The sequence below is a fragment of the Fundulus heteroclitus genome, chromosome 1 (assembly GCF_011125445.2).
Source record: "Fundulus heteroclitus isolate FHET01 chromosome 1, MU-UCD_Fhet_4.1, whole genome shotgun sequence".
Classification (NCBI taxonomy): domain Eukaryota; kingdom Metazoa; phylum Chordata; class Actinopteri; order Cyprinodontiformes; family Fundulidae; genus Fundulus; species Fundulus heteroclitus.
In genome coordinates, this window is record NC_046361.1 from 22,192,933 (window position 1) to 22,205,783 (window position 12,851).

The 12,851-nt window shown below is 40.5% G+C and overlaps 1 protein-coding gene across 1 annotated transcript in view; it reads right to left on the minus strand.

Annotated features, from left to right (window-relative positions):
* The window catches only part of LOC118563424, an 11,937-nt gene extending 550 nt beyond the window's left edge, over positions 1-11,387 (minus strand). Inside the window, exons 1-3 of the mRNA XM_036138243.1 lie at positions 11,299-11,387; positions 9,853-10,480; positions 1-227 (exon numbers count right to left, since the gene is read on the minus strand). The exon at positions 1-227 is cut by the window's left edge and continues 550 nt beyond it. Coding sequence (XP_035994136.1) covers positions 1-227; positions 9,853-10,480; positions 11,299-11,387 — 944 coding nt within the window. The remainder of the gene's footprint in view (positions 228-9,852; positions 10,481-11,298) is intronic.
* Between the last annotated feature and the right edge of the window lie 1,464 nt (positions 11,388-12,851).

Below are 12,851 nucleotides of genomic sequence, written 5' to 3' on the forward strand. Positions count from 1 at the left end.
CTGCTCGCTGGTGCATTCTTTTTCTTCTGCGTGTTCTCCAGATGTCGTGTCCTCTTCGTCACCCCGTTCCTTCGCTCCGCTCTGCTCGGTTCCCTGCCTGGAGACTTGTCACAGCCCCTAACCGCATCAGGAGCACTGCTAGATTGGATATACATGATCTGTCCATCCATCAGCGATGAGAGAGAGAGAGGAGGGGGTAGAAGGCAAGGCAGAAACGGGCAGTCGATCTGAGAGGAGTGAGATAGAGACAAGAAGAAAAGGAGAAAAATTAGACAAGGATCATCACATGCACGCCTAAAACACACACACACACCAAAGAAGGGCAAATTAAAGACAGAACATTTTAAAAGATGTTGGTTTCACGAGCTTATTTTAAGGGTATTCTGTGCCTTTTGTGATTTCATGCTGCTGTGTTTGGCTGTAATATGATCACTCTTCACATAGTCCTGTGCAGATATTGATACTCGCATCAAGAGATGCGTGTGAAATTCCCTGAAAAGTGTAGGAAGATTTCGACATGATGTGCGTGAATCTGTCCCACAGCGTCTGTCTCATCGGGTTGGTGATGCTGAATCACTTCTGTGTGCACTGAATGAGCCAGAGCACACGTGCTGTGGCTCCTGCAGAATGTGTGCACACACAGGCAAAGCCTCTGGGAGCTGAGCAAACACTAGTTTGCACACTTTTAAATCTGCAGGTGCTACAGTGTTTATTCCCTGTTGCAGACCTTCTTAATCCAGCAAAAGGAAGGTCCCACATAGAAGGGTGAGAGGGTCTGTACAACTCTAGAATATTTATCATAGAATATTTCTTACTGGTTTGAAATGAGCTAATTAGCTAATATTAGTTAAATTACATTTATGGGGAATTCATTATCTCTCTGGGATACGGCGGTAACGTTTCAAAGGGTGCAGTATGACCGAATGGATTTTGCCCTAATAATGTCAAATATATCAAAACCGAAAGGCAAACCGAACCACAGGCCCTTGTCAGCGTTGCTTGTGGAATTGCCTGTTAAACCTTCAGATATGTAGTGTCACGTATCTGCTTTAAGCTGAACACATACTGTATAAGCAGGGTTCAGGCTGAGGTTGCCCCAGCACTCCATTGTTCTCTGCTGTGATATCCATCTTATGTCTCCAGCTCTATCTTTTCCATACATTTCCAGGTGATGTGCTATCACTAGCACATCTGTTTATCTCCTCCCTTTTCCTTCTCCATCTCCATCTTGCTTTCCCGTTTCCCCCCCCTAAGTCTCCTTCTCTCTCTCCCCCCCATACACCTTTACCTCCATCGTCCCTTATCTTTTCTTCCATTTTCATACTGTCACCCTCCCTCCATCCCTTCCTCTCTGTCCCTGCTCCTCTCTTTCTTCCCCACTCTCTCTCTCTCTCTCTCTCTCTCTCTCCTCACTGCGTTCTGATGAATTGCCTTCCCCTCCTGGTGAACTCGACCGATAATCCTGGGGAAGCAGTAAAAGACCATCGATCAGCCCCGCAGACAGGCCCACAAGCCAACAACAAGCCTCTGCACTTGGCTCTGCGTGCATGTATGGGTGAGTATGCTCTGCCATACACGCATGCATATGTATATGTATATAAATATATATATGTGTATATATATATATATATATATATATATATATGTGTGTATATATGTATATATATATATATATATATATATATATATATATATATATATATATATATATATATATATATATATATATATATATATATATATATAAATATACAGTGGTGCAAAATGTATGTGTGAACCAGCAGGTGTCGTGTACAGCTGTCCACCAAAACACAACGCTTCCATCATGTTAGTTCCTTCACACGTGCAGGCCACATGTACCAGAAAGCTCGTCTCCGCCGAACGCGTTTCATGTGCTTTGCGTAGCCGCATGGAGTCACCAGCACGCCCAGCCTACACTGACGACTTCCCTCTGTGCTCATCCTCTGTGCGTCCTCACGTGATCAGCCCCCCCCTGCTGTGACTCATCCTTTCAGAACGTCTGCATACATTTCTGTGCATAATTAAGATGTTTGTGCTGGATTTATGTATTCCCCTTTCGCCAAAACGTGCACGTGTTATCCGTGTGCAGTGTCGGCGACGTGCGTTGCGCGGACCTTGTGCGTGTGTAAAAAGCCTGGAAATTAATTCATCTTTGTATTGGAGCAACATAATCTCACGGGGAATTTTCCCCAGATGAATCTAACCTTTAATTTGATTGGGTTTATTCAGTCTGGGGCAAAACCCTCCTTATAAGAAACAGTTCTTATCAAAAAAACACTAACAGGACAATAATGGGTACCTTTAAAATCACTTTAATACAAAGTTGCTGAAGGATTGTTTTTTAATGTACTTGTTAAAGTTGATATAGGAATGTCTTGTTGCTTATCTATGATTTCTTTTTATTAGTATGACACAGTGGCCAATTTCTCTTGGCCTTGTGTCATCTTGGCTTTCTAAATGTGAAAGACAAAAGAACATGACCTCCATGTAAAGCAGATGTGAGTAGATCTTTCAAGAACTGGCTACAAGAAAAAAGTACATTCAGGTGAAATCAGATGACATGAACTGGATAAAAAGACACAACACCTTTGTTTCTTCGCTGTTTGACAATTAATCAGTTAGGAAAGTAAATTACTTCTATTGGTCAAATTCCACAATAGTAAGAGAGAGAGAACCTTTTTAGTACTTAATATAATGTAAACTTTTGACTTTTAAAGTGAAAATTTTATTTGGTGGAATTACAATCGTGTTTGCCGGAGTTTTGACCCATTTTCACATCTTTTCAGCTTTGTTGACAAATTTTCTATGGGACTGACATCAGCCCAGCTGTAACTATATATGTTTTGGGATCGTTCATCCATTTGGAACACCCTTTTATACCCAAGCTTTACCTTTCTGGTTGTTGTGTTTAGATGTTTCTTCGATTTGTCCACACAATGTTCTTTCCTCATGATTTCATCTATTTTGGTACCTTACAGCCCAGGTGGGATGGAGTTCTTAGTCTACCAAACGTCCCCCTTTTTGCAGCAAATGTAACGATGGTGCTTATGGCCAACCAGCTCAGTTTTAGTTTTATTGGACTTCAGCTCATGTCTCCAGGTCTCCCTGAGAACACATGCAAACCTTTAAAGTAATTGCTTCTTTGTCACTGAGTGACTCTTCAGCTCCGATAGTTTTGTTCTGGAGTTGATGTTCATCTCTTGGACACAGAACCCGTCTCCTTCTCTGAGCGATACGGTAGCTGCACGTTCCCACACTGTGCCTTGCCTGTCATTGTTGAAACAGATTAAAGTGACACCTTCAGACATTGGGAAATTGGACCTATGGATGAAGCAGACTTGTGGAGGTCCACAGTTCTCTTCCTGATACCTTGGTTAATTTCTTTTCAATGTTTCAATGGTGACACATAAGGAGGCAGTGTGTTTGAGGCATTGCCTTGAAATACGCTGACAGGTGTACCTCAATTTAACCTAAATGTTGAGAATTTATCAAAACCATACAAAGCTTTCATGTTATTATGAAGGCTTATGAAGGGCATAATAATCTTACTATGTAGACTTTTGAGATTGGAGAAAGTAACAAACAATTATCACTCTGATTATACTGACATTTAGTAAATATAAAAACATTCAATTATCCTCACAGGAAAGTTTAATCTGATTTTACTTCAGGCAGCGAGAAAAAACAGTTGTCCCTTTTGTGCAGTGTACGTTAATATCTGCTTTCCATGGGAAATGTACTGGAAACAGTTTTTTGCTTTGATTTTTAAAGTTGACACGAGTTTCTGGCGAAACTTAATGATGATCTGTGACTTTCTATCAAATTATACTGTAACACGACACAGAGGCTCATTTCTCTTGACATGTGCTCAAAACGGGAAACAAAAGATAGCATGAGATTCATGTAAATGAGATATGCTTATGAGTCAAATCAATACAATTCAGTTTATTTTTATAAAGCAAATTTAAAAAAAAATTATCTCATGGCTCCAATTTACGCTGTGTTTACAGAAATAGGTAAATAAATCCAAATCAGTTCAATCTCATTGACAGATTCAAATACAACCACATACGTTCTAATTTGATCTGAGTTACAATACTGTGCAGTTCAATGCAATTTACTGTGCCAATTGGTGAAAAGTTAGATTTCAAAGGAGGCTCGACTGATCGGAACGAGTCATTAACTTCGAAGCAATCCCTCATAATGAGCAATGTGGTGACAGGGGAAAGCAGTGACTTCCTTTTAACAGATAAAAACCTCCAGCAAAATCAGTACCAGTATAAGTGATCATCTGCCAAGATGATTTCTCAAAATAATTGTTTTTTTTTTCCTGTCTTTGAAAGTATCCTTCTTCTGAGATTTAAAAATGCAGCATTACTGTGACCGAGGTAACATTTCATAATGTGCGTCTGCACAGTCTTTGGCATATTTTTGTTAATATGTGTTGGTTTCACCAACTCCCACTTCAAAAATGGATTTTTGAGCACCTTACACTAGGCTAAACTATCCCTTATAATCCAATATATAATATATAATTAGAAGTCTGACACAACACAGGGTGTTACACCAAAAACAAAAATGTGTCCCCATCCTCTTTTAAAGAGAGCAAAGTCATGAAATAATTTTCCTTTTGACCTCTCAGCTACTTTAGGGCTCTTAATTTGTTTCAATTAGTATAGAAACTGGAATTTTGGGGTCACAAAGTCTCCATAACTGTTAAATACGTTATTCTTTCTAATTAGTTATTTCCGAGGAATGCCATAAAGAAAGCCTTCCCTGTTCTACCAGCACAAACGTAAACATATTTGCTAAACTCAACTGGGACTTTAACAGGAACTGTGTGCTTTGGTCAGACAAGACTGAGGCAGGGCTGTCCAAAATGTGGCCTGGGGGACATTTACGGCTCTTGGACTGATTTTGTGTGCTTTAATTCAAGAATGATGTGGCCCACCAGAACATGTGTTTGATGCAGATGGAAACTTTATTTTTAGTCAAGGCCAGATTACTACTGTCGGGTTAAAATAAAACCTACAACTGAAAATGTTAGTTACAACACAAAGTATCCGTCTTTATAGAACCACACTTTTTACATTCATTTTATAGTAAATAGGGTCACACCTATCCAATGACTTCTTTGCAAATGCAGTCCATAGTGCACCAAAATCTGCTTTTAACTCATTTATTAAAATTAGCTAAATACAGCAAACAAGAAGCAGCGACAAAAATTGAACTGTGTCCAAAAGAATTAGCAAACTGGATGACCATCTTTAAATAAATAACGGATTTTCCCACGGAAAATCTGTTTTAATTAAAACTTTGCAAGCTAATATTTTGTGGAGCAGGTAAAAAAAACTTCACTATATACTTTTTTGATTTAATTTTACCTTGTTTTATTGTTATTTTTTAGGCCTTTAATTCCTTTAAAGCTATAGTGTGCAATCCTGTTCAGAAACAGTTTTTGTTATACTGGGTGAAATGGTCCTTCCATCCTGACAGTAGTCAATACGTTATGTATTCAGAAAAAGGAAAAAAAAATAGATATCTGTGAGAGCTGTTAAAACTCTGACCAATTACGCCCGTTCGGTCCGAATAGCAGGGATTTGTCAGAGGTTGGGTACGGTTCTCATCCCCCCATCTCTAAAGTTCCAGGGGTATCGCCTTATCTATTGGTTTTCCCACATGCCAATCATTATGACGCGCTCACAAAACGCCAGTATGTGTGCACATTCGTTGTTAGTTTCCGCTTGCTGGCTGTTAAATGTGCATCTCTAGTGTTTGTGTATCCAGTCAGCTTAGCGATTAGCTGTTGATTGTAGCTCTACTTCTCTGGCCCTATACTAAAAACATGGCTGAGAGTTGCAAGAAGCAAACTGTGTGCCAGTTTATGAGGAGAAGAGGAAAGCCTCTCAGTAAAAAGAAATCAGACAAGAGCGGATTTGGGAGATTTTTCTACACGATCCCCCTGAGGAGCAGTGAGGAGCAGATAAGATAACAGTTATTCAAAAAGGGGAAATCAACAACATCACCTTTAACTCAAAAAGTTTGGCCCATGTGAGAAATATTTTGGACAAAGTTTAATCCTTTTGACAGAAAACACATCGAGTGATCGCAGTGAAACAAAGCAGGAAAACTGTATGTAGAAAAACACATTGCGTCCCTCTGTTAAGTATGGCGGAAGATCTGTGGTATGATCTGTGGGCCTGTTTCTGTTTCTAAAGCCATGGGAACCTTGTTAGGGTGCCCTTTATAATCAGCTCTTTAACATACCACAATAGAAATGTGGTGGACTCTGATAATATGTATCACTGGGTCTTTCAGCAGGACAATGATTTAAAACATGAAGCCAGTTCAGTACAGAAATGGTGGACCGGACAGATATCTTCCTCCATGAACATTTCAGTCCCTAGACCTAAATCATACAAAACGTGGGATGAGCAGAAGAAAAGAGCGCATAAGAGAAAACCTGGACCTCTGGGTGATTTACAGAGGTTGCGCAAAGAGAAATTAAAGGCGAAGACTTAAAAATGTGTGCTATTGACAACATAGTGTTTTATTGAGTTATGACACCAGTTCATGTAATTTTTTTCAGCTAAATAAATATTCTCAAATTTATTTTGGGGGTGGGAGATCATGTCACGGCAAAAAAATTATTTTATCCATGCGTTTTGGACATCTATACCAGGGATGGATCTGTATGCATGCAGGACACACAGAGATCCTAATCTGCTGTTCTTCAGGCCGTCCTAAAGGAGGCTGGTAACGAACGCTTAACCAGAGCCTGATGGGTAGGAAGTTGACCAACTTAGGGCCGGTCCAAGGTTTTACCAGCATAATTTGATTTTGGGCGTCCAAATTCCAGTTAAGAAGAACAACACCACTAAAAACATTCACTACAGATTTAATACAATCTGGGCAGAGCCAGGTAGTAACTAGTTACGTTTATTCAGTTACATTTACTTGAGTATTTTTTTGAAGGAAATGTACTACTCTTACTTGATTTCAATCTGTGGCTACTCTCACCACTTCTAGTTACTTTGCTGCATGAATAATAAGCATGTTTAACCAAAAATGCACCAGATGCAACCACGAACCTTAACAGCTTATGTTAAAATTATACTTCTTTGTTTGTGCACGATTTTCATCTTTAAAATCTTATTTTCTCTCTATTAACCCTGTTTTGCCACTTGGGGGTTAAGTGAATATGCAGTAAATTGTATTATTGGAAGTACTTTACTCTGTTCTAACATAAACAAATTACTTTAAGTTGTGGTTTCAAAAGCTTTATATTGGAAATGAACGTTTCATGTTTGAATTGGAGGCAACGGTTGCCTCCGATTTAAGCCTGTTTGCTGTTGAGATGACCCGGATAACTGAGAATTTGCACAGGCATGCCTGAATTTGTTATTTTTGAAATAATGTAATTTATTTTTGCTTCTTCTTTTTATTTTATTCTTTGAAATATCATAATATGCACTAAACATCATATCTTATCTGTCTGATCACATATTTTTTTTACAGATTAAATTAAATCTTTAAACTAAATACTTTGTTATTCTTAGTTAAGTATTTTTTTTTTTTTTGAATGACTACTTTTTACTTCTCCCTGAATAAAAGTACACTGAAGTAATGCTACTCTCACTTTAGTAAAGATTTTTGGCTTTTCTACCTACCTCTGAATCCAGGAAAGGGGGCCATGAAGCAAATAGGTTACTATTTGTTGAGATGTATTGGTGAACAAGCTGAGCTCAAACAGATTCTAAGTTGTTAACATAACAATCAACTAATCAAGATTACTATACTTTTACAAAAGTAAAGTAGCCAACTACTTTAAATCTTAAATTTTAATTCCAGACAATTTAAAGTCTTCAACTTTATCTCCACTGAACTTGTCAAACCAAATTTGATACTAGTCTCATTCTCAATAAGCAAACATAAACATTTTTGATCTATGGTTTGTGTCCAACCATACCCAAGGAGTTTTGGGAAGCCCCTGGTGGTTTAAGGGTCCTAAGCAGAAGCTTAGTTTGCCTATGCCTTGGTCTGGCTCTGTCTGAAATCATTAATTTGTTTGCAGCAACTAAGACAGCAGGACAGATTTTTAATTTCCACAGATCCATAGAATGAGGATAATTGGTTTTTGCTCCAGGTGAAGTGTGGAGAAGTGGTAGCCTCATGGTTAAAGAAGGGCACTTGCGTCCTTAAATGGCTGCGCGTTTGGATCCCACACACGTTGCCACTCTGGGTCCCTGAGCGAGACCCCTATTTATTTATTTTATTTAACCTTTATTTATACAGGCATTCTCACTAAGATCCAGGATCTCATTTTCAAGAGAGACCTGTTTGATAAAACAAAGGAACAACAAAAAAACAATAATATTTTATAAACACAGTAACGATACAAGTAATTACAACCTGTGACTCAATTCGATAAACTAACAGAAAATGACTTAAGAACAAGAGCGAGTGGCATAAGAAGATTTCTTTTTAGCCTTAAAAGAAATGTGAATTGTCCCAAAGGAATCAAAGGGGACCGTGTCGGATCCGTCTGTAGAGTATTCCATGTTGACGGAGCAGAATAAGAAAATGCTTTGCTCATAAGTTCTGATTGTCCTAATAGAGCGCTGACGGAGAGGAAGTCCTGAGAGCAAAGTTTGTGGCTGGACTGTCTAAGTAACAGGTAGGAGGATAGGTGAGGCGGTAACGGGCCAAAGGTGGCTTTATAGATGAAAACGTATCAAGGCACTGGTCTACGGATTGAGAATAATGGCCAGAGAGTATAAATTACAGCGGTGAGTAGGAGATCTATACCCTGCTATGAACCTTAATGTTCTATGATAACGTGCATTCATATACACGTCAGAGTAGTCTAACAGAGGCATTAAAACAAGATGCTTCCATGCACTAAGATCACTAAACGAGATCTATTTGTAAAAAAAAAAAAAAGAAAAAATATCTTTATCTTTAACTTCTTTACAACATGTTGAATATGTGCTTATGTTTATGCCAAGGTATATGTTTCTATATACTCTATTGGTGTACCTCGCCCTGGGATGCTCCCCTGGCGCTCCACGGTGGCTGCCCACGTCCCCCTCAGTGATGGGTTAAATGCAGAGGACACATTTCATTGAAATGTACAAAGTTGTAATGGCAAACAAAAATGACGATTATGACAATATGCTATAATCTGGAGAAAAAAAAATAATATGTGTGAAGCTTGTTCATCTTTACTCTCTGTTTTGCCCCAGTTTGAGCTCAAAGCAGTCGCTGGTCATTATTCTATCCACTTAAACATGATAAATGGATGCAGGTTTCTGTTGGATCCCATTCTTTACATGCCATATTACAACACTCTGCTTTCGCCTGTATGGGGAAGCTTGACCATAAAAAGCCGGTTTTCTTCGGAAAATAAATCTCCTCTGTGACATCCAAGGAGCTGCTTTTCATTGAGGAGACTCACCACTCATACTTAATCTCACTTTTTTTCTGTTTTGGAGGAGCTGTTTGTGATTTGTCCTTCAGTGCCTTTTCCCTTTTGCTGCGTTTGCTGCTAATGTACTGGCAAGCCTGACTTCATTAAGCCCATACAGCAAAAAAAAAAAAAAAAAAAAAAAAAAAAAACATTTATGTCCTATTTTCATTTCTCCTCCTTTCATTTTGCTGTGATACACCACTGCACTGCCACCAAAGCGGAAAATAGAGCCACTTCTGAGCTTCAAGCGTTCGTCTCTTCGTGGACGAGGTGACACCTTGTGGTCAAAGCAGAGAACTGCAGCCCTGCTGGAAATCTGACGAGCACACTTAAACACATTGCGCTCTGCAGCCGGTTCTCACCTGAGGAGTCGCCCGCAGATATCGTGCATTTTGGACGAAGCGCACAAGGCTCTTGCAAAAACACAAACGGGGCACGCACAGACACCTGCAACAGGTATCCGAGGCATTTCCCAAGCACGAGGAGGCGTTCCTGGCTCCGATTCCTCCGATGCTTGTGAAATGACTTAATGCAAGGGTGTGCGTGAAGGTACGCGCGACCCGAGGCGCTCTGCTGAGAGTGAAACGCCACCACGGACATTGACAGATCACAGGAGAATGTTCAATTGCAGGTTGTTGCGTCCTGCTGTCACTGGGCTCATCTGTCACGGGGCACGGCTTGCTGGGAGGCAGGAGGAGGCAGGAGAGAGGGGGCGTCGCTCCTCCTATGGGATGATGATCACACCGGAGCCTCCTGCCAAGCTGGCTGCTGGCCCTGTCTTGCTCCTGTGGTCCCCTGGAATTCCTCTCCTTCACAGTCAGCTCCACGGCTCTGACCGAGCACACTGTAGACAGGAGTTGTGGGCGAGAGAGGGATTTCCCCCCCACACACTTGAGTACACTACAGTTCTGTGTCCCTATCTTTCCCCATCTTTTTGGCCATGGCGCTGTGTTGACGGGCTCTGGATCTTTGCTGAGATTAATTTGGCAGCTCGGGGGGGTTATTTTGATTCAATGTGGAGACATTTATTGCAACAAACGCCACACACAGATGCTCTGTTTCCAGGATGAGTCAAAGCAGGGCCCCGCAGCGGCTTCCCTGATCAGACATGCAGCCGGAGCGGGAGCCCGAGAGAGAGAGAGAGAGAGAGCGCTCCGACAACCTTCCCCCTTGCACCTTTCCCTACCTAAACGTTCCTCTGTCACCCTTTTGCCTCCCCCGTCACTGTTTCCTTCCCTCCCTGTGAAACCTCTGGACACACGAGGGGCCGTCCTTTCACATGCGCACCCTCTACAGTGAACGCCGGGAAGTGCCTGTGTTGTCACATGAGACAACATACAAACAGGAAGGCCAATTACAACCCAGCAGTCATCTATCTGTCAGGCCTCTGACAGGAACATAGCAAAGCCAAATATACGGCTGTCCCATAAATCACAGCATCTCTCTCTCTCTAACTATCCTGTCTCATGTGAATAATTAGCACTATCAAGCAAAAGCATTTTGGAGTCCCAAAATACCATTAGATCACTTTGCTTTTGATTTTCCATCGCTTTTTCTCCAAAACCCACGCACTCAAATAGCCAAATGTTCCTGAATATTTAAGCATAAAACTGATTTAGGAGGCACTCAGCGAATCGATCATGCAACCGAATCGTTTAATGTTTAAGGAAGGGCCCCGTGATTTGTGGACGTGGAAGCAGAGTTCATATTCAACATTTTGAAGATTAAAAAAAAAAAAAAAAAAAAAAAAGAAGAAGAGAAAAGGACCTTGTATTTTCACAGTCAGTCCTATAATATCCACCTCATACCCCCTTGCAGCAGTCCCGCCCTGAGAGCTAAGCTGCGAGTGCAGATGCTTTATGGCGGGCAATTTAGCTTCAGCTGCTATCTGAGCCATCTCAGGAATGGACGCGCTTAGAATCAGGAGCAATAAAGCAGAGAGGGAAGTGTAGAGAAAGGGAGAGAAGAAAAAAAAAAAAAGAAACACAGAGGAGAGAATATAAAGAGACAACAAGCTTGTCTGGACAGCCCCTCTGGACAAAAGGTTTGAGAGGGGGGTAGGGTCGCCGTAGGCACGTAAACACAAACAGGGGGTTTCAAAGCTACTTGGCTCGACGAGGTGGAGCGATTTCCTCCTGCTTTTTCACAGGAGCTTCCAAAGATGTTGTCGTGTCCTTTTATTTGTATAAAGCCACAGGAAACTGTTTTTGACCTGAGACAAAAGTCTAAATCAAGAAAGATTAACCACTTGGCTTCCTTTTAGCTAAAACAATCTATAAATGATTAAAATACCTTTATTGTCCAGGGCAACTCTTAGCAGACAGGATTTTGGTTAAACGGCAAAACGTTTTCATAAAGTCACATCTGAGAGATTCACAGAATAATTCTGATTGGCTGATCTTAGGCTCCGTTTAGCTCATTGGCTGGATGATATGACGCGGCTCCCACATTTGCCAAAACCTAACTCCCGATTTTCTGGTTCTGCATGTGACAAATGAGAACATTTGAGATTGGAAACCCGAGCAACAGAACGGCAAATAGAGCTTTGCAGTAGAGAGACACACATGTAACTATTTTTGTGTTTAACAAAGCTGCGTTATCCTTTAGTAACGCTCCACAAGATGACCCTTTTGTATTGCACTGAAATGTGCGTTTTAGGCCTTCAGTAAGATTTTTGCTGTTTTTTTGAACAAGCACTCTTTGCATTGTTAATCTGCCGTTTTCAAACCCAAAGTGAAGGCTCCCCGAGCATCTAGAACGCGGCGCAAAAAGTCCACTGAATCATCTGAAACTGACATCCCTGTGCCGTCTGAAAAGGGCTGTTCTGTCCGCAGATGTGTCTCTAAGCAAAGCAGGAGCCCCACATATCTGCAGAGATACGTGGGTGCTGTGAGCCGCTGATACTGCAGTCTGGGTCGGTCCCACCAGGCCCAGCGTCCTGAGCGGACGTGATGTGAATACAGGTTCTTCACGTGGAAATGCTCTATTTTATCATCTTATCCTTTTCTAGTCTAATCTCATCAAATCGTCTCAGATTAGAAATGGGTGGTAAACTAACTTAATAAACCCTTAAAATACTGTGGTTTAAGGGCTTAAATCAGCTTAATTTTTAAAAGAAAAAAAAAGTCCGATTTCAATTCTAAGTCAAAAGGAAAGTCCAGTTCATATTTATTTGTCGTCCTAATTTTTTGTTTGCCCTTTCTTATTAGTTACATAGGATTGCTTTGTTTTATCCTTATTTAGTTTGTCGATAAAAGTTAGATATCAATGCATTTTAATATGCTGCATTGTTTCCCTTCAATTTTAGTAAACTAGGCTGCTGTTTATTCTTTTTTTTCTACAAATATTACATAAAAAACTA